This window comes from Felis catus, chromosome B2 (genome assembly GCF_018350175.1).
Source record: "Felis catus isolate Fca126 chromosome B2, F.catus_Fca126_mat1.0, whole genome shotgun sequence".
Lineage (NCBI taxonomy): Eukaryota > Metazoa > Chordata > Mammalia > Carnivora > Felidae > Felis > Felis catus.
Window position 1 is genome coordinate 9137882 of NC_058372.1, and position 21828 is coordinate 9159709.

Sequence of the window (21828 nt, forward strand, 5' to 3'; positions counted from 1 at the left end):
CTCAGAGCGCTGCTTTCCTGTAAAGCTTGCTTCATCAGCTGGCATACAGCAGTTCAAGGCTTTCCGGACTCTCCAAACCGATTAATCAACTGAAACCATTCTCTGAGTGCCCGTGATACCTTTGGCTCCCTCTGGGGACAGAGACGAAGTGTCTCCTTTTTGAGAACACGTGCGTGAAAACGTGTATCAGAATGCACTAACGTAACAGAAGCACCGCTTCTTACAGAGGTAAAAGAATTCCCAAGCCAAAGGGATGGGGGGGAAAGGATCCCTCCATTTGCTGATGTGACACGGCTCGGGGTCTCGCGCAGGGGAACGCGAAGAGAGGGAGCCTGGGTTCCGGGGCGCTGGTTTGCAGCCCGGTGGGGGGCGGGGGCGGGGGGTGGTGTCTCCTTGGGCCTCCAGCCCCTAGCAGATTAACCCTTTGCAGCAAGGACTGGGAGCGAGAAGGCTCCAAAGGAAAGCGCAGGAAATGTTAGCCAGCGCGCGGACTGGGAGGGGGGCGGGGAGGAAGCCGAGACTGCAGCGAGACCAAAACAGGGTGGGGCGCGGGGCGCTCCCCGGGGAGAGGCGCCCGCCCGGGTGGCCGGGATGGAGATCTCTGCGGGGCGCGGGGAGGCAGGCCGGCGAGCTCGGGAGAAGGAAGCGGACGGGCGCCTCCCGCCCCCGGGGCAGCCCGCCAGCGGCCGCAGGGCAGGGCGGCGGCGCCCGCCGGCGTCGCTCTCCCTCGCCCGGGTCGGCCCGGGCTCTGGCCCGGTGGGCGGGCCGGGCGGCGCTCGGGGCCGCGCTCCGCTTCCCCACTTTCCCTCCGTCCCTCCCTCCTCCCGGGGCCGTCCCGGGCGGCCGGGCCAATGAGCGCCGAGAGGAGGGCAGCGGGAAGCGGAGCGCGCCCGGCGCGGCCCTCCCACCGCGCCCCGGGGCCGCCGCGCCAACGCCGAGGTTGCGCCCCGGGAGTTCGCGCGGCCCCCGGCCTGGTGGCTCGGTCCCCGCGGGCGAGGCGGCCGTGCGCGCGCGCGCCTGGGGCAGCGGCCCGCGAGCGCTCGGGCTGCGGGACGCGGAGCGGGGTGGCGCGGGCTGGGGCCGGGGCAGCCGCCTCCCGAAGATGCAGGATGGCAGCGGAGCCGCCGTCCAGCCTCTCGTACCGCACCACGGGCTCCACCTGCCTGCACCCGCTCAGCGAGCTCCTGGGCATCCCGCTGGACCAGGTAACGGGCGGCCGGGGCGTGGGCGCAGCGAGGGACCCTCCTCCCCGGCCACCGCGGGGGGTGCGGGCTGCGGGCACGCGTTAGCCACCGACGGTCCTCCCCCCCACCCCCCAGCCCCTATAGCAGATTTCACAGCCACAGACTCGACAGGTGGGCTTTTTTACTGACAACGTTTTTGTCCTCGAAGTGGGAAAAAAATCGGTATACCCTGAAAGGCGGGTTCAAATGCTACATATATTTTTTCTTCTTGAGGTTTTGGGTTGCCTCGTTTCCTGTCACGAAGTTCTAAGGTATTCTGATAAATGAATCAGGTGTTTGTTTTGTTTTTTTTTCCCATCCGTGTAGTCGAAGCTTGATTATTTTTAATTTAGATTTCTGTCCTTAAAAGATAAGCCGGATTGGTCTGTTTCTGCAGCCTGTTGCTTGAACAGACACCTGGGTTTTAGACTTGGGTGGTGAGACTTGCCTGATCAGAGGGACAGTTATTTTGTGCCAGGTGTGATGTCCGTCGGAAAGGGAGGAGTTACACAAGGTTGCCATGGTTTCCCAAGGGGCTCCAGTTTATCCAATGGGTTCATTCTTGAGGTTCTAGGCTCCCGAGTGAGTTAGGATAGTGGGAGAAGAGAGGCTCAGAGAAGTTACTTGGACTGTCCAGGAACTGTCTGCTACCGTTAAAACTGAAAATGGCAATAAAGAACAATATAATTCCTGGTAGGAAATCTGCCTGAGGGTTGAGGCTGCCTTACTCATTTTCTTGTATCTGCAGGTGCTGCAGGCTAGATCTGCTGTGTCTTTCGTGGAGAGTCAGTAAATATATGTTGATTTAAGTGGAATGAAGTGTGTTGGGGGGCCGCCCATTCACCTCGGTTTAGTTTCATACTGAGGTTGGCCCCAGGTTTCTTCCTCTGCTTTTCACTATTGATCTTTTTTTTTTTTCCCTTCTTTTTTTTTTTTTTTCTTCTTCAAACGGGAGTATACCTGCTGCCCTCTCCACTCACATTCCTTCTGCAATGAGGAAGTGAGACCTGGACATTTGCCTTATTCACATACTGTTTACTGAGCCACCCTTCTACCTGGCTGCCTCCAAAGATCTGATTCAGAGCTCCACCTCCTGTGGCCATTTGCCTTCTCATCAGTTGCAAAATCCAGAAAGTTAACAAATCGGGGCGGTATTAGATGCTAACTTGTGCTTTTGTAAATCAGTCTTCGATTTGTAATGAAGATGGGAGAGTCCCAGGGACTTAGGCAAGGCAGAGATACTAACAGATTCTTTTGCCCTGAAACTGCTATATAACTCATAGCTGACTTTCCTTAAGCAGAATGTGTTTTCTACTTACCCTTCAGCCCCAGCCCCAACCCCCATCAGAATTTATTTTAGTTGCATTTTCTGTTTTAAGTTATTTGGCATTGCTAGAGAGAGGAATCTGGGGAGCATTTTCGTATGGAAAGGGATAGTTAAGGAACCCTGACAAGTTACGACTGAGAGGTGCTGGTACGATATTAGGTGCTTTTTAACTCATCTGCCTCCATCCCCAGCCTCCTGGGTTTGTCAGAGGAACCCTGTTTTTAATTTATAAACAAGAATAAAAGAGGCTTAAGGATGTTTAAGGCTGGGAGAAGGGGATTTCTGGGATAAACTGAAAAAGAAAAGTGGGCCATGGGCAAGGAAGGACCCCTCCCCTCCTTCCCCCCCTCCCCACCGCCCCATGATGTCTTTGTTCTTTGGATGGCCCTGCCACCTTCCAGCAGGGTCACATCTGAGTGATTCTTGCTGGAAGAAGTACATATAGGGCAATGCCCCAGCTCACTTATTTAAGGCCTGATGAAAATCACAAACCATAAATAATGTGGTTTGAGGCTAAGTTGTGGCTTGAGAATTTGGAAGCTTGATGTGTTTTTCTCCCTCACACTTTCTAACGTTTATTTTTTATTTATTTTTAAGAGAGAGATTGAGAGAGAGAGAGAGAGGCAGAGAGTGAGACACACACACAGAACCCGAAGCAGGCTCCAGGCCCTGAGCTGTCAGCACTGAGCCCGACGCGGGGCTCGAACTCACGGACTGTGAGATCATGACCTGAGCTGAAGTCCGGGCCTTAACCGACTGAGCCACCCGGGCACCCCTCTCCCTCACCCTTTCAAGGCCTTTTTAAGGTCTTAGATGTCAGACTTGACCTACTCTGCCAGCAGACTTCTTTTGTGAGTGCTTCTGTGACCGCTGGCTGGCATTCAGCCTCCTAGAGCTCCAAATGGCCCCATGGGTAAAAGGGGAAATGGCAGTATGTTCTGCATTCTGGGGGCACCCGGGGCGGGGCTCAGTCAGTTGACTGTGTGACTCTTGAGATCAGCTCAGGTCATGATGTCAGGCCCGTGGGATTGAGCCCCACGTGTTGGGCTCTCTGCTGAGAATGGAGCCTGTTTAGGATTCTCTCTCTTTCTCTCTCTCTCTCTCTCTGCCCTTCTCTCCTGCTTGTGCTCTCTCTCTCTCTTTAAAAAAAAAAAATCTGCATTTTAGAGTGGAGAAAGTTTATGCAGATATAAAATGCTCTACATCAGGAAGGTCCTTCATTCACACAGGGTCCTGGCAGGAAACTCAACTCAGTGGGTTGCAGTGGAGACACTTTAATGAACTACATGGAGGGATGTGGGCAGCATTAAGGGACCCACTGGCGGAGGTTCAGGTACTAAGACCTGGATGCAGAAGGAGAAGGGGAAGGGGGAGGATGTGTTGTTACTGTTGCCCAGTGAGAGCTGTATCCACCCCCGCAGGCGGAAGCAGAGAGAGAGAGAGAGCCTCAGCCTTCCTTCCCTCCACCCACAGTCCTTCCGTCTCTTGCCCATCTCCGCAGTGGTCAGATCACATCTAAGGGTGACGGCCTGGGGTGCCTGGGTGATGCGGTCTGCAGGGGCTCCACTGTGGGCACAGAACTTGGAAGAGAAAGGTAGAGCCAGAGGTGGAGGACAATCCAGGAATAAGAGAATAGTCCTCAATAAATGTTTGCTTCTGTCCCACCGCAGAGTGGCTTTTTATTGGCCTGCAATATGCTAGAGGTGACAAAACATGTCCCTTGTGTTACTTAAATAGCTCCTTATAGGCCACCTGAAGACGTTGACTCTTCCCCCCTCCCCATGTTAGCATTTCATAGCATTTCATGCTTGTATTCGTAATTTCTGCATTGAACGTACATCTGAGAATGTCTTTGGCTTCTGGGTGTCCCTGTGTCAGGTATTTTATTACTTGCAAAAAACCTAAAATATCTGTTGAGCATTCTACTGTGCGAGTGAAGAACTCATTTTTCATTTGATTCTTTCATTTATCTGTTCTGTTGACTCCCCAGGGAAGCTTGCGGGCGATCGATGGTGAGGAAACGTCTGTTATTTTAATTTCCAGGGACTTTACTAGTCTGACATCTTCCTAGAGATGTTAAATGTAAAATCATCTGACTTAATTAGAAACAAGTAGAGTACAGAAGAATTCAGATGCAGAGGGTAGGAAATGGATGATGATGTAGGACCCTCCACAGGTGTGTCACAGGTGAGTGTGAAAATTGGATTTCTAAAACAGTGGGTTGCTGTGTATAGCAAGTGTGGAGCGCCGACAGCTAGTAGGATTATTTAGATATAAAGCTTCACTTGCCCGGGATAAATTAGGTAAGAACTTTTCTTCCTCATTTAGAGTGAATCAGGGAACAAAGGATGAGTATTTGTCTTATTTTTTAAGTCATCTGCTCTTTTCCTTTTCACTTGGTTTTGGTTGTGGAATGTGACCTGATCTGCCTTTAAACTAAGGGTGGCTTTGCTTGCTTGCTTGCTTGCTTGCTTGCTTGCTTTCTTTCTTTTCTTTCTTTCTTCCTTTCCTTTCCTTTCCTTTCCTTTCCTTTCCTTTCCTTTCCTTTCCTTTCCTTTCCTTTTCTTTCCTTTTCTTTTTAAATTTTTAATGTTTATTTATTTTTGAGAAACAGAGAGAGAGACAGAATGTAAGCAGGGGAGCGGCAGAGAGAGAGGGAGACAAAGAATCCTAAGCAGGTTCCAGGCTGTGAGCTGTCAGCACAGAGCCCGATGCAGGGCTCGAACTCCCGAACGGTGAGATCATGACCTGAGCCAAAGTCAGACACTTAACCAACTGAACCATTCAGACACCCCTCTTTCTTTCTTTCTTTCTTTCTTTCTTTCTTTCTTTCTTTCTTTCTTTCTTTCTTTCTTTCTTTCTTTCTTTCTTTCTAAATGCTTATTTATTTATTTTTGAGAGAGAGAATGAGAGAGAGAGAGAGAGAAAATTCCACGCAGACTCAATGCTGTCACCTCCCCCCTCCTCCTGATGTGGGGCTTGAACTGGAGAACCAGAGATCATGACCTGAGCCAAAATCAAGAGTCGGATGCTTAACCAACTGAGACACCCAGGTGCCCCTAAACTAAACATAACTGTCACAGTTTGTAAGACTGATTTAACCACCATGATGGATGGATATCAATGTTGTTAATTGCGTGATGCATTGGATATCAATGTTGTTAATTGTTAAAACGCCTGTTTTGAAAGGAGTTTTGAAAGCTGAGCAAGAAATGGTTTCCTGACTATAAGGAATTTCCATTCTGGTGGTGGGGAGCTCTGGGGGCCAAGGCTGTTTTTATCGATTGTCCTACCAGACTTTGTATACTTTTGCATAAAGTAGCAATTCTTTGTTGAATTAGAAGTCCTTGGCAGGGTTTCATTCCCCTCCCAAACCCCAACCTAATCAGAAAAGGGTCAAGGGAAAAATAGACCAGGACATAAGAATCCAGGAAATGATTTTGAGATTAAAGCAGCAAAGGTTTAGGACAATTAACATAAGCTTGTGTTATAGTTTAAAAGGCTGGGTGAATGAAGACCAGCTCTAAAGACCTGGCATTCTTGATGAATGGTGATTCCAGTAGTGAGTTTCGATTATTCCACCGGGGCCTCTGACCGCGAGGTTTCTTTACTTGCCTGGAGCTTTTAGTCACCGGTTGTTTCCCTTGTCCAATCTTGGAAAGCCCAACCTGCAAGTCTCTTCTTATCTAGATCTTGCCCTTGGTTAAAAGCTCAGCTCACATTCCATAGTCAGTATTAAACCAATTAAATATTTATTTAATGCTGTTAGTGCCTGGTACCTGGCCAGGTGGTACAAACACAAGGCTAAAAAGCATTAAGGCCCCTGTCCTGGAAGGGCTTGCACACCAGTAGAGGAGACAAAGGACCCATGTAAGTATACAAGTACTGTGTACTCACTGACTTGTGCAGGTGCTGACAGAAGTTTGTAGATGGTGCCCTGGTGGAACAGAGAAGGCAAAGCCATAGGACATGTTGGATTCCTGTAGAAGTTACTATTTACCTTTAACATGGTTTACAACCAAGTGGACAGCAGATCAGCCTTTGTTGGGAGAAGGGTCCTTTGCTTGGCCCACCCCCTCCACACCCCCCACTGATGCCGCCTCCAGGCTGTACCCTTGGGTTTCTGACCTGAACTATCTGCTCTTCACCTTGGGACTTTCCAGTTCATCCCAGCTCAGGATGGGTGTGGGCATATGGCAGGCCAGAGAACATCAGCTCTGCAGAGCGCTACTTTAGTTTTCTTTTTTGGCCTCAGTAGTTCCTGCAAAGTCAGGTCTGCACTCCCCTTGATACCCCCTTCTTCTGATGTCGAAAATGATTGGCAAACAGGAGGAAAATAATTTGGTTAGACTGCAGACAACAAGTATTGAGTTTCTCCCGTGTTCCCTAAGAATTCCTTGGGGTTTGTTGGGCTGTGATGATTCAAACAGCAATAAAATAGGGCCCATCCTCAAAAATCTTGTTGGGTGAGGCAGGGACACCTATGTCAACCGGTGTTGCTCATGTGCAGTGACCTGGACCAATGGTATCAGCCTGGAAACTGGTGAGAAATGTACATTCTCAGGAGCGCCTGGGTGGCTCAGTCCATTGAGCGTCCGACTTTGGCTTGGGTCGTGATCTCACGGTTCGTGAGTTGGAGCCCCAGGCTTGCTGCTGTCAGTGCAGAGCCTGCTTCGGACCCTCTGTCCGCCTCTCTCTCTCTCTGCCCTTCCCCCACTCATGCTGTCTCTGTCTCAAAAATAAACGAGAAAATAAAAAATAATGTCCATTCTCTGCCTAGTGTCCCCATCTGCTGCTCGGGGGACAGGCACAGCCCTGGGTGGTTTAATGAACCCCCTGGGGCGCTGAGGCACCCCGAAGTCTGAGAACCACTGCTCCGCACGGCACACTGGGATCCCAATTAATCAAGCAGAGTAGAGGGAAAGATCTATTCTTTGCGAGGGGACAAGGCGTGGTTGTCAGAGAGCCTCTGGCAGGTGAGGAGTAGCACGTGTTCGGTCTTGCAGGATGAGGAGGAGTTTAGCAGGCAAAGTGGGTAGAAAGAACACACGCATAGGTGTGGACGAGTAAAACAGCTCAGTTCTGGGAGCTGAGAGCCCGCTGAAGTGGGTTGTGGGCTGCAGTGAGTGGACCGCGGGGTCCAGGCTGGGGAAGAGAGCAGGGGTCACGTCACGAGGCAGCCGATGGGCTCTGGCGTGTCTGTACCTCATCCTACAGACTGGAGCTCTGCGGACGTTTTCTATAAAGGGCCACGCGGTCAGTATCTTCGGCCTCAGGCCCTGCAGCCCATCACATCTACTCAGCTCTGCCATTGCATGAAAGTAGAATGAATAACATAATACATAGTGAATCCATAATTGGGTGTGGCTGCATTCTCAGGAAACTTCACTTATGGATACTTGTGAACTGGAGTTTCGAGGGCACCTGGGTGGCTCAGTCGGTTAAGTGTCCAACTTCGGCTCAGGTCACGATGTCCTAGCTCATGAGCCTGAGCCCCATGTCGGGCTCCGTGCTGATAAGTCAGAGCCTGGAGCCTGCTTCGGATTCATTCTCTCTCTTGCTGTCTCTCTCTCTCCCCCCTGCTCTGTCCCGGTCTCTCAAAAATTAATAAACGTTTAAAAAAAGTTTTAAATTGGAGTTTTGTATAATTTTTCATGTGTCAGGAAATTTTCTTCTTTTGATTATTTTCAATCCTTAAAAAAGAGAAAAAACGTTTTTTTAGCCGGCAGGCCACACAGAAAACGGGCAGTGGGCTGGGATTGGCCGAGGATTGGATTTTGTAGACCCTTGCCAGAGACGAGTTTTCCATAAAATTTGATGCCTGGACATTCTTCAGAATCTACTGACATGTGTGTTTCAGGAATCCGGCCCCAACTGGTGGATCAAATGTTGGGGTGGAGGGGCTCCCCAGGTGATTCTCTGGCCAGCTGAAGCTGGGCACCAGTGCTACCATCAAAGGGAAGACAGTGACGGACATAAGGTGTGGGAAGATTCTAATTTTGTGGAGCAGGGCAGGAGTCATACGGCCGCAGGTTGCAGGGACGGAGGAGGGCGGGCGTTTGAGGATGGGAGAAGGCGTAGCGTTGTCTTTCTGGGATGTGGAGAAGGGGGTGTGCACGGTCCATTTAACGGGCTGCTGAGTGTAATCGACGGGCTGAAAACCACAAATTTTGAGAGGCGTGAGTTTGTGCCAATATGTGATTTTTCTCTTTGAGCAGCTCCTTCTAGGAGCAGAAGTAAAACCGTTGGGCGTTTGCAGAGAGGGTTGCTAGGCAGTTAAGAAGAAGGGGTGTTGAAAGATGCCGACAAGTACTTGGAAGTGATGGGAGAGGGAGGGGACACATCCAGAGTTTTGGAGGGACTGAGGAGTAGGTGCAGAGGAAAGGAGGCGGGTGGGGGCTGGCCTAGTGAGTGGAAGATTCCTAGAGAAGCTGTTCGGGGCAGTGATGACAGTCCGGGTGTGGTTGTATGGTAGGGGTGACAGTTGGGTTTAGCCAGCCACCCCCGTGGACTGGGGGGGATCTGGCAGACTTCCTCCCAAAGTTTGAAGCAGGTGGACTTGGGACGTGAGCCGGAGGCGGAGGAAAAGGCTGGGCAGTAACTGAGCTCTCTAGGCTGGTAGATTCCGAGAGCATATGGCTAGACCGGAGAGGGTAGACCCACCCTCCTGTCAGGCACTCAGTCAGCTGCTCTGCGTGCATGATCTCACTTCATTTTTTTGTTTATTTTGAGAGAGAGAGAGAGACAGCGTGCACGCATGTGCGAGCAGGGGAGGGGCAGACAGAGGAGAGAGAATCCCAAGCAGGCTCTGTGCTGCCAGTGCAGAGCCTGACATGGGGCTCAATCCCACCAATGTGAGATCATGACCTGAGTCGAAATCAGGAGTCAGACACTTAACCGACTGAGCCTCCCAACCCCCCCCCCTCCACCCCCCGCCCGTCCCGGTACCATCTCACTTCATAAAAGGAGGAGTTTGGGCTGAGTCTGGAGGGAGCACAGCTTTTCTAGAAGGATGGTGGAAGAGAAGTGGGCTGAGGCAGCAAAGGGGAGGGGAATTTGGAAAAGCAGTGACGCTCCTGTCTCTGCTCACCCGTTGGCACATAGTTCTCCACCAAGGCTGGGAGGGAAGGGAGAGAGCTGGGAAGGCAGTGCAGGGTTTGGGGTAGAGCAGAGGGAGGGCTTTGAGGAGGTCGGCAGAGGGAAGGAGGTCTGCATGGGACGATGAGTCACGGAGGAGGAGGAAGTCCGAGCGGCACATGGCTGCAAGTTGACAAAGGGGAGCTTGGTGGCTGGGCATGGGAATCAGAATGAATGGCAGGGTTCTGGGCAGTGGGCGTGGGCCCCTGGGGTCCCGGAGTCCTGATAAGCCTGTGGCCAGTGACCGACCTTGAACATGGAGTGCAGTGTTTCCTGGGGCTGCACAGAAACGTGGTGGAAAGTTCCTTTGTGGTTCCGAAGAGATTGCTCAACTTGCAGAAACAGTGTGCGAATACCAAGCGATAAGATGTGTTGAGGGCAAGGCTGTGAATTCCATGGAGTCGAGAGGGCAGGGCTGGTGGAGTTGGGGACTGCCCCGTGGCGTGGCCCTGAGGGAGCCTGTGCACACAGAGCAGGAGAATGAGCCGTCTCCATCTGGGGGGACTCTGGGTGAGTCCAGGAGGTAGGCTGGCCCGTCTGGAAAATGCTGACTGGTGTCGCAATCTGGTGGCTTAACTTGACAATAATTGAAGAGAGGACAGAGAATGTGCAGGCGTGACCACATACTTCCTGCCATTTTAAGCAGAGGCCCAGTGGGTTCTGGAGCTTTAACCTTTCTGTCATGGAACAAGAGTGGATTCTTCCCAGCTTGGCCTCAGTTTACCTTTCTGGCTTAATGACACCGGCGGCTCTCTATATTGAATGCATGTGCTCTCAGGCCTTCAGTCAGCTGCTCTGCGTACATTATCTCATTTAACGGGTGTGACAGCATTGAAATTTATGCCGCAAATTTCAATGTAAGCAGTGGGCCTACGGGGCTTTAGTGCCTTGCCGGCAGCCCAGAGGCTGGAAGGGGGCAGAGGCAGGACTTGAGCCCAGGACTGTCTGATTGTTGTGCTTCCAGGAAGTATGGCAGCCACCACTTGCTTCCCTGTGCACCGTGCTGTCATCCCAGGGGACTGTTTCCTGTGCCTCAAATGCCGTGTGCCTTTCGCACCTGCCAGCTTCCGCCTACACTCTCCCTTCTCTCTCTGAACCTCGTCCTCTTCCCAGTTCTCATTTCCTGTTTCATCTCCACCTGCTCTCTGTAACCTTGGCCTTGCTGTCTCCCTCCACTCCAGGGGTAAACAGGTCCCTTCGTTTTTTCTGTTTCTCCCCGGGACTTTGCATACCATATTGCGGGCCTTACCTTACGTCTTTAGATATTAATTGGTCTTTCTGCCCTGCCTGACTCTGGGAGGCCAAATAACTGGGTTGGAATGGGGCTGCGGAGATTGGTTAGGGTGTACCTTAATCAAGTGACAAACCCATACGCGCTTGTTCAACCACTGTATTGCATGTGAACCCTTGTAATACAATGTGCTGCATGCTTCAAGGAGTCCCTGCACGTGCCACTACCCGGGGGCCACCAGGCCTCTGCAGCCGCCCTGCGAGCTGCCGCCTTAGGACGAGAAGGGGAATGTGCTGTGCTGGGGCCAGATGGGCCCTGCAGAATCTTCCAGGAAGAGGAAGCTGTTTGAGCAAAGCTACTGAGACTCGATTGGAGAAAAGACCAGCATTCTTCGTGGGCAGTGACTGAGGGTGAACCTTCGTCATCTCGGTGTGCTGAGTACAATGCAGGAACTTCATAAATGTTTGTTGAACGGGAATTTTATTTACGTTCTTGCATCGGAACAAATGAGTAAATTCAGTGGGACTTGGGAGCCAGCTCTTTTTACCAACTGGTTAGGTCTGTTTGTTATTTGGAACCTGCATTTCAGATTCGTAGGCCTGATATCTGATTGGAAAGTTAATGAGGGACCCGGTTGCTGATAGTTTGAAATTAGCCTTGGCTTGTTTAAATTCTCCATTCCCAGTTGTATTATGTGGGGTTGAGGTATGCATTCCTTGGGATTATTAATATCAGTTTGGGGCCCGTTTTCTCAGATTTGTGTGGGCAAAATGTGGAAGTTTCCCGCAGCAGCCTACAATCAGGTGTCGTGTGTAAAAGATGCCCTATACCCAAGTGTTTTGCAGCATGGCCTCCGAATTACATTTATAAAGAAAGGTTTCTGAAAAAGATTCTAAGGAGAGACAATCTGGAATTATGTTTTGTAGTAGCAACTTGTAAAAGGAATTCAGTATGTGTAATTTAATAACAGAACTTGGTTGTGTGCCTTCCAGAAGCTTTCTATTTTAAGTAAGTCAACCCTTTCAGTAAACAAGATAAAGGAGAAACTTGCTGTGGTCATATTAATGGCTTTTTCTAGCAATTTCACCAAGGATCAGTGTAATACTCGGTGGGAAAAGTTAACTTCAGGTAGTTTGTACAGCTGAAAAATGTGCTTTATGAAAAGACCTCTGTCCCTTTGGGCTTAAGAAATGTGACCATCTCCCCCACGATGAACTCTTTGACCTCTGTAATGTGCTTTCTGGTTCTCCTGAAGACGTGCCCTTGGTGAATCAGATATCCAGTTCCTTGTAACAGTGGGGCTGTGGTTACAACTTCCTCAAGTTGTCAGCGGTTCATCTTTTATGCGTTAGTAATCAATCGGACTCCAAATTGGTTTTCAAAGCCCTTAACAGCATGAAAGCGGTTTTAAGTGTTGAATTCAGATTTCTGGGCTGATAGTGCTGGGGGTTTCCCAACCATCTTATTCTTACAAAGAGTCAATTCGCAGGCTTGTTTACCAAACACCAGCACAGAACTCAGGTCTAACGTGAGAAAGATGGAGGGAGGGGTAACCTTTGAACAGTTTTTGTCCCCGAGGTTCTAAATTCTGAGGTCAAACAAGTAATTAAAATCACAAAGACTAGTTCATCTCCTCCCAGCCCCTGATTTGTCGCATTCATCATTCTGTAGCTCTAATTTGTCAGCAAAGGTAGACAACAGAAGGTTGCTAAGGCCTAGAGGAACTAGGTCTAGAGGAACTTTGGCTAAATTCAAAAGTCCTTCTGTGAAATTTCATGAAGTGGTTTCATTATGAATGTCATAGTGTTAAAACTTCTTTTTTTTTTTTTTCTGGCATTATGTTTTACCCTTTGTTTTTATTTAATTTTATTTATTCGTTTAAATTTTAAAGGTTATTTGAAATTAATTTTGTGGCTTTTATGTTACTTCATTTTTAAATTTTTTTAAATGTTGATTTTTAGAGACAGAGAGAGACAGAGCATGAGCGGGGGAGGGGCAGAGGGAGACCCAGAATCCGAAGCACGCTCCAGGCTCTGAGCTGTCAGCACAGAACGCGACGCGGGGCTCGAACCCACGAACTGTGAGATCATGACCTGAGCCGAAGTCGGACGCTTAACCAGTTGAGCCACCTAGGTGCCCCTGTGGTTTTTATATTGTAAAAGTACAGTAAAAAAAATTAGTTTTCTGCCTAGGTAGCTTATATGCTTAGTATCAAAAGTACAAGGCAGAAAAGAGGATATAATGAAGGGTCCCTTCCCACGCTCCCCCTGCCCCTTTGCAGCTGCCCAGATCGCCTCCCCACTGGCAGCCAGTGACGTCCTTTCAGAGATGGGCTGTGCATACGTGTGTGCAGAATCTCTGTCTGTTTTTCTGAGAGTAGACAGTTCTTCCACTCCTTGCCTTTTTTTTTTTTTTTTTAAACTTAGCAGTGTCTCCTAGGAGTGATTTGTGTCTGTATATACAGAGCTCCTGTGACATTCGACTTGCTTTCCGCCTTTTCTGAGAGTTCTGTTTCTGTTTCCAGGAACTGCCTTGCCCCTTAGCAAGAGCATGGGGTGCCAGTCATGGTGGGAGAGGAGGTCGGGGACGGGGCTTCCCACGCTGACGCCCCCTCCTATGTTCTCATTCCCGAGGACTGTGGTATTAAACAGCACACATTCAACTGGGTAAACTTAAAGATCAAATTGGCTTTATGCAGCCTTTCATGAATTGGGCAGCACCCCATTTAGCAATTGGAAGGAGCTCCGACAAGCCGTAGAAAAGGAAAAAATTTTTAAATGTTTACGTATTTATTTTGAGAGAGAGAGAGGAGAGACAGAAGGGGAGAGAAAGAATCCCAAGCAGGCTGTGCAGAGCCCAACAGGGGGCTTGACACCGTGAACTGTGAGATTATGACCTGAGCTGATATCAAGAGTCACACAACTGGCTACCCAAGGGAAGACTTTTAAATGCAAAAAGGGTGCGGAAAAAGGAAATTATTAGCAAAGAATGCATTGTTCCGGGCAAGGTCCCCTTCCTAAGGGGACTTGAACAGTCTCTCTGGTGGGATTATTGCATTGGTGCTGACCAGGTAATTCTGAGCTGATTAGTTAAAGTTTATATTCCTGGGGGCGGGGGGCGCTTGGGTGGCTCGGTCGGCTAAGTACCTGACTGAATTTCAGCTCAGGTCATGATCTCATGGTTCATGAATTCAAGCCCCATGAGTTTGAGCCTCGCGTTGGGGTCTGTGCTGATAGTGCAGAACCTGCTTGGGATTCTCACTCTCCCTCTCTTTCTCTCTTTCTTGAAATAAATAAATAAACTTAAAAAATTTTTTTACATTCCTGGGTAATCAAAACTACAGCTAGGCTAGGTATTAAGTCTTTGCCGATTGGGGCTTAGCATAAGTGACTCCCAATTTGGATCTGCTCTCTTCTGCTTAACAATGGGGAGCACCGAGGTCCCCTTCCAGTAGCACACGTGGTGGGGAGAGAAATTGGGGTTTGTTTCCAGTTTCCCCTCACATGGAGAGAAATCCACTCTGGACTGAGGTATAAGAATATTAAAGACCCCTGCAATCCTCAAGTCCCAGGGATGAAAATGGCTCTGTCTCTAACTGGTGTCAGCTGTACCTCGTCAGAACTCTTGGTATGCCCATCTGCTGAAAACCTGTTCAGCCCTAAAATTCTGTGTTTCCAGAATCTTCAATAATAGCAAGGAAGGCTTGTTTTTTGTTTTTTAAAATTTTTTATTAAAAAATTTTTTTTAAATGTTTATTTATTTTTGAAAGAGAGACAGAGTGCAAGTGGGGGAGGGGTAGGGAGAGAGAGCGACACAGAATCTGAAGCCAGCCCCAGGCTCTGAGCTGTCGGTACAGGGCCCGACACGGGGCTCGAACTCATGAACGGTGAGATCGTGACCCGAGCTGAAGTCAGACACTCACCTGAGTGAGCCACCCAGGTGCCCTGTAAAGAAACACTTTTTGAAGATAAAGCCCGCAAACCAAGACTCTTTATTTTCCACTTTTTGGTGGCTGTAGGTAATAGGATTCTACATGTATATTTTACTTTTTTATTTCTGCAAATGTAATGTGTGCCTTTTGGGGAATGTTGGCTGAATTGAGTTAGCCTTTGGGGTTCTGGAATCATCTCTCTTCTTTCATCTGTTGAGGTGGAGGAAATTTTCTATGACTTTCAGAGTCCTTCTAGCTGGACTAAGAATGAAATTGACATGAGACAGATTAACGGGAGAAAATCAAATCTAATAGCATATGTATGAGGAATCCGCACAGACATGAAAATTCCGAAGACACTCAGGCCACATAAAGCTTATTTTGTGACCTCCTGAGCTAAGGAGAGGGGTAAGGTCTGGAGATACAAAGGGGAGGATGACCATTAGCAGGAAGGCGAGGAGATGTTTAGAAAACAAAGGTTGTCCTGCTATGCAAATAAATTTCTTCAGTAAAGAGGAATCTCTGTTCATAGCTCTCTTTCTGGTACTAGCTGTCTTTTCCAATGTAAGTTTACACGGTGGAGGGGGAGGGAAGGAGATTTTTCTGCATCTGCAGTTTGGATTGCTTTTAAGTCAAAACAATCTTTATGCCAAAGTGGCCCCATCGTGGGGTGGCCTGACCCTGACCACTGCACCCCTTTTTTAGTGTAAAATCAGAATTTAGGAATTGGGGTGCTTTTCTCTAGAAAAAAGAGTAAAAAGAGTAAATAGCAGCGTGGCTATTTCTTGTCTACTAGGGCTTGTTGAGCTGTTTTTCTTCCCTTCTCCGTTCTTCTCCAAACAATACATGTTCATTTGCCTGCAGATTATTTAACAGAAGGGGAGAAAACCAACATTTCTATGAAATTATATTCCGAGAGTCCGTTTATGTGGAGGAAAGGACAAAATGATTTTTAATTTTTTGTTTTTAATGTAATGGTGGAGTTTACAAAAGAGTATAGTGGTAGACTATTTCACATTTATTTTTGTAATCTCAGCCTCATTGAGCTAACATTTACCTCAGTTTTATAATTCGCTTTACTAAGCTGCAAAACTGAAGTTGACTTACGTGGTGTTTATCTTTCTACTGAAGCATTTAGAGCATCTTTAGACATATCTTTATCTGATTGCCAGTTCTGCTATCTTAGGTTAAAGGAAGGGCAGAATGTGGCCGTAAACTAAAAATCATTTCCTCAGGATTTAGGTTGGGGCTCAATTTCTTCATACCAACGAATGAGGAATTATGAGTGTGCCCCTTTGAGAGCTGAAACCGCGGAGAGAATTTTAAGGCAGGTAGGAGGCTATGAAACTATTTCGAAACTGACCCCTTATAAGTTTGCATGAGAGCTGGAAAGCCAGATCTTGTGTACTTGGCAGCCTTGAAACTTTTATTAGACTAATGCGTGTCTAGCTTTGGTCCTCTGTTGCAGTTTCCAGAAGAATTGGAGAAGGTAGAAAAGAGCAACGAAAATGGTTCTAAGAACAATTGAACTTGACAATTACGTGAAGTTTGCTACACAGAAGGAAATAACCTCAGGTGAAAAAGTGACTAAGGATAGCCAAAGCCGCAGATCATGGAGGGCCATCAGTGAAGACCTTAAAATGCAGGGTAGGTGACGATAAGTGGGGTGTACCACTAACGCACCTCGTTTCCCCACAGAGGCCTTGAATGCGGTGGCCTTTGTTGTATTATTTTGTAATCAGCCCTCATAAACTCAAGTGAAAGGTACCAAGGTCTTAGCAGTATTTTAAGAAAAGACTTGCACATCTTTTAAAGATGGCCCTTTGCTTCGTAATAGATGGGTCACATTCTTTGGTAATTAAAAAAAAAAAAAACTTACCGTTTTGGAATAATTTTAGATTTATAGAAAAGTTGTAACTATAGCACAGGGCGTTTTTATGTATGCCTCACCCAGTTTTCCCCAGCGTCAACATCCTACGTGGTACATCTGTCAAAATGACAAAAAGCCAACACGAATATATAGCTATTAAATAAATTCCAGAGTTTTTGAATTTCACCAAATTTTCCATTCACGCGCTCTTTTTATTCCAGGGTCCTGTACCTTACAGTTCACTCATTTAACGTATACGGTTCAAAATGTTTTTTAGTATAGTCACAGAGTTGTGTAACCATTGTCACAAGCTAATTTCGGAACATTTCTGTCCCCCACCCCAGAGAAAGGCCCATGTCATTAGCAGTTCCTGTTTCTTCCTAAATCCTGCCTCTCCGTGTCTGCCCCTCCCAGTCCCTGGCAACCCCTAACCTACATTCTCTCTTTACAGACTGACCTATCCTGGCTGTTTCCTGTAAATGGAGTCATATAATATGTGTCTTTGTGATTGGCTTCTTCACTTTTCAGGGGTCTTTGGTGATTTTTGATTGGGTGCTCATGCCTCGTTGCCCTGTTGTACTTTAACTGCGGGAATATTTTGAGACCCGGATTTAAAGCGCAGCCCTTTTAAAAAACATTTGGGTTCCCCTTCTGCCGGGACACCTGGGAGTAGTCCCAATCCAGGCTCACTTAAATTGTACTTTCTGCTTTGGACTTTTTTTTTTTTTGGGCCATACAGGGCATGTAAATTTAGGCCTCCAAACTCTCATTCTCACGGGAGTCTTTGCACGTTTCGGCTCTCCACCGAGAGTCGCACCCCTATGAACACACACCCCACTGTCTTGGCTGGGGGGAGGGCGGTTTTCCCTAGTTAGCCGTTGCCTTTCAGGACTTACGGAGCAGTCCTGACCTCAAGACGCATCTTCACCTTTTGCCGAGTCTCCGGTTCTTCCTCCTGTCTCTCCGTTCTCAGCCTGCCTGCCTGGTCTCTGGTGCCCAAGCTCTGGACTGTCTGGAGCACATGCCAGATACCCTACACGTCTGATTTCTGCTTTCTTGCATTTCTGGCTTCTGAGGAATTTTCCCACCAGTTCAGCTGTGCATGAAAATGATCAAGCGTGGCAATGTGAGCTCATGTTTAGCTTAACAAATATAGATGGCTGCACGTAGGAGTATTTATAGATGTGTGTATATTCCAGAGTTAGTGTATACACATAGTTCCTTGCGCTTTCAGCTGAAAGGGTCTGCAGGCAGTGGCACTCCGTTAGCGGTGAGGACACCTGTACCCACATGTTGGTTTCTGGTACTTTTCTCCAAAACCAGAATAAAAGCTCGTGGTGAGAATGTGTCAAATTGACATAGGAGCCCACTGAAAGAGGTCCGAATGACTAGAGGTGGAAAGATTTGAGCAACAAAGTAAAGAAGGCTTAAATTGTAGGGAGTATCAAGAAGTAGAAATTATAGGTCTATCATCTATCGATGATAAGCCAAAGTATAGAATGAGCATCAGTGAGTTCCTACTGATATAAAATAATTGAATAAGTGAATCCATGGGGGAAAATAGACAAATCTCCTTGCAGAAGAATTCTTCCTTGCGGAAGAATTCCAGATGATACTGGTGGTGTAACTTTCCACTCTGCAAGTGTGGGCTGTGCGTTGTGACTTCCTTCCAAAAGGATGGTGTAGAAAGGGAAGGTGGGGCAGAGTAAATGTAGAGTGCAGGAACCTAACAAACATGACCTCAGCCATGTGACAAAGGTCAGGATCCACAGTGATAATTATACTGGTAGTATGTTCCCCTTAATACGGTGTGGGGAAAGTGACACTTTATTTCTGCGATCGTCCTTTCCAAAACCCATAACCCTCTTCTGATTATGAGAAAAACCTCAGACAAACATGAGTTGAGGGAGTTCACAAAATACCAGACTAGTACTCCTCAAAGTGTCAAGGTCATCAAAAACAAGGAAAGTTTGAGAAACTGTCATAACCAAGAGGAGCCTAAGGAGACGTGACAATGAAATGTCATGTGGTTTCCTGGATGGGATCCTGGGACAGAAAACGAGCATTATGTAAAAGCTAAGGGAATCTGAATGAAGTATGTATTTTAGTTAATACTAGTGTATCAACATTGGTTCGTTAACTGTGGCAAATTGCCATACGATGTAAGATGTAAGGGGAAACTGCAGGGTGTGTGGAATTTCTCTGCAATGTCTTTGTAATTTTGTGTAAATCTAAAACTGTTCTAAAAAAATAAGGTCTATTTAAAAACTGATGTTTTTTTTCGGGGTGCCTGGGTAGCTCAGTCAGTCGGGCATCCAGCTTCAGCTCAGGTCACGATTTCGTGATTTGTGGGTTCAAGCCCCGCGTTGGGCTCACTACTATCAGCCTTGAAGCTGTCAGCGTAGAGCCCGCTTCAGATCCTCTGTCCCCCGCTCTCTGTGTCCCTCCCCTGCTTGCTCACGCTCTCTATCAAAAATAAATAAACATAAAAAAAAAATCAGGTTTTTTTAAAGTTTTTATTTATTTTGAGAGTTAGGAAGAAACAGAGAGGGAGGGAGGGAGAGAGGGAGAAGGAGGGAGAGAGAGCGAGAGCGAGAGCGAGAGCGAGAGAGAGAGAGAGAGAGAGAGAAAGAGAGAGAAAGTGTGGGGGAGGGGCAGAGAGAGAAGGAGAGAGAGAATCTGCTATCAGCACAGAGCCCTATTCGGGACTCCATCCCATGAACTGTGAGATCATGACCTGAGCTGAAGTCAAGAGTTGGGGGCTTAACCAACTGAGCCACCCGGGTACCCCAGCTTTTCATTTTTTTTACTTACTAATATACAGTGTTGTATTCGTTTCAGGTGTGCAGTATAGTGATTCACCAGTTCTGTACATTTCTCAGTGCTCATCATAAGTGTATCCTTAATCCCCTTCACCTTTTTTACCCATCCCCCCACCCGGATGCTTTTTGTATTTAAAGTAGGATTGTTAGTTGTGCTGTCACTGTGAACGTTGAACTCCTCATATTGTCAGAAATGGAAGTTGGGACCAGTATGTTTTTAGAAAATTTCCTAGTCAGAAACCTGGAAAGAAAATGTGCAGTTCTGCTGGTCCGTGTTCGTGCTTTAGAATTACTTTTTACTGTAAGGTTCGATTTATGAACATCTTTGCATGTGTCTAAGTCACTTTCAGTAAAGGTGGGACGGATTTTTGGTTCATCCTGACTCCTCAGGCTCCAAATCAGGTGACTTTAGCGAATGAATAGTTGTTTCATAAGATAAATATTTCTCTTGTAACATCACACAATAGAACCACCCCAAACCAAGCTCTCCATGCACTCACCCATTGCTCACTGAGATAGTTCCTCCTTGGAAATGCTGTTCTTCTACTCACTTCTCCATGCAAACAGCACATACTGATGAAGCCACAAGAACCCATGCAAAAATCTTATAAGGAACGATGGAATACTAGCTGTATAGAAGGAGACTAGAGTTCAGACACACACTGTGCAATTGATGTTTGGGGTTCCCTCTGAGATCTGTCCTGTGAACTCACCTGGCTCTAGGGGAGTAGAAAGAAAGGTGGAATAGCAGGTGGGGGAGCTGGGTTCTAAGCTGAGAGCCAGTATTTATTAGACACGTATTGGACAAGCTATTTAGACGTTCTGAGCCTGATTCCTGGTTTGTAAAACAAGCCAATAATACCTACAGTGAGGGGTTGTTGTGAATATCAGGTAAGGTAGGTGATCCCCTGGGAACGGGTTTGCAGACCGGTCAGGAAACAGGTAGGTGTCATTTGCTGTCATTTCCCCATCGCCAGCTCCATCACACTTCTGAATCTAATAGGGATGCCAGTGTCACAGCACAGAACTTCAGCGAGACGGGTGTGGGTGGTGTTCAGCTAATATCCGGTGAATGGAAGAAAAGACCTGCCGTTGCAGGTGCTGGGGAGGAAGGAATTTAGGGTACTTCGAGGCAGAAAAGATGGGGCAGAGGGAGGAGTGAGTAAAGATACGGTGACGGGTGGAAGGAAAGCTTTTTTTTTTTTTTTTTTGACCGTGAGATCTAAGCTGATATGTGAGTAGGTTTCGTGTACCTAGGAAGTGTGAAAGAACTTCTTATCAGGTAAACATTACTTATCATCTGAAAATGCTGGGGTTGTTAGTTGGGGTGTGTTCAGAGCCACCAGCATGGCTTTGCATATGGGAATATTAAGAAAGTCAGCTGTCTTCTAAAGCAGACAGTGAGACACAGTTTTTTGGCTTATTTATCAGACAGTTGGGTATATAAAAGATACAAGTTCTTTCTCTTCTGATAGAAAGGAAAATGCAGCTTGATTCCCGAGGGAGTATGGGCCATAGGTATACTTATTCCACCTTATGGCATTATTTCTCCTTTCAGCTTCTGGTCGTCATGCTTAAATAAAACTTTTTACAGTGAGTGCTTCCTATATGCTGTGCTAAACACTCGGCACGAATGATCTCGTGTAAGCCACACCACAACCCTATGTGGTAAATAATATTTTCCCGGAAAAAAACGGAAGGGTATGTGACTTGTGTAAGATCCCATGGATTTTGACCCAGGAATTTAGGGTTCCAACCCTGGACTCTTATCCACTCTTGTATTTTATGTCTAAGGGTATGGAGCACAGCCTCAAAGCAGGAATCATTAGGGGAATATTTGGTAAATCTGGGAATGAACTAGATAGAATACAAAGCAATTTTGCAGCTGCCCCATTTGGCTTGTGCAGTGGGGTACAGTGACCCAGGAGACACGTCTTGCTCTCCTGTGCAAGAGCAGTTGGTCACAGCAGATCACGCTGTGTGGTGTAGTCACAGCTCCCCAAAGCTGTTAGCTTTTAAGAAGGACACTGGAAAACTGAGGCATAGCTGACGGAAGGTGAGCAGGAAGCTAATTCATATGAGGATTGTTGAGGAAGAAGGGGTGTTTAAGTTAAAAGCCTTAGGAATGATAGGATAGCAGTTTTCAGATATTTGAAGAATATAGCTATTCTGTGTCCTTAGCAGAGTTAAACTCATGGGACAGAAGCTTTAGGGAGGTGGGTTTCAATTCATCAAAAATTCCTTATTGCTGTGAGTTGCGTAGATAAAAGAATTGATGACCAGTGGA

The 21828-nt window shown here is 47.4% G+C and overlaps 1 protein-coding gene across 6 annotated transcripts in view; it reads left to right on the top strand.

Annotated features, from left to right (window-relative positions):
- The first annotated feature begins 803 nt into the window (after window positions 1–803).
- Window positions 804–21828, top strand: part of MBOAT1 (membrane bound O-acyltransferase domain containing 1) — a 103862-nt gene continuing 82837 nt past the window's right edge. The window contains exon 1 of one of the 6 annotated variants that reach the window (XR_006597509.1): window positions 804–1205. Coding sequence is in view for 4 of the 6 variants with exons in the window: in XM_045057066.1 (XP_044913001.1) it covers window positions 852–1205 (354 nt within the window). In the remaining 2 variants the exon portion in view is untranslated. Of the gene's footprint in view, window positions 1206–16317; window positions 16497–21828 lie in introns of those variants that run through there. The other 5 variants (XM_045057066.1, XM_045057064.1, XM_023253625.2 and 2 more) reach the window with 5 other exon arrangements.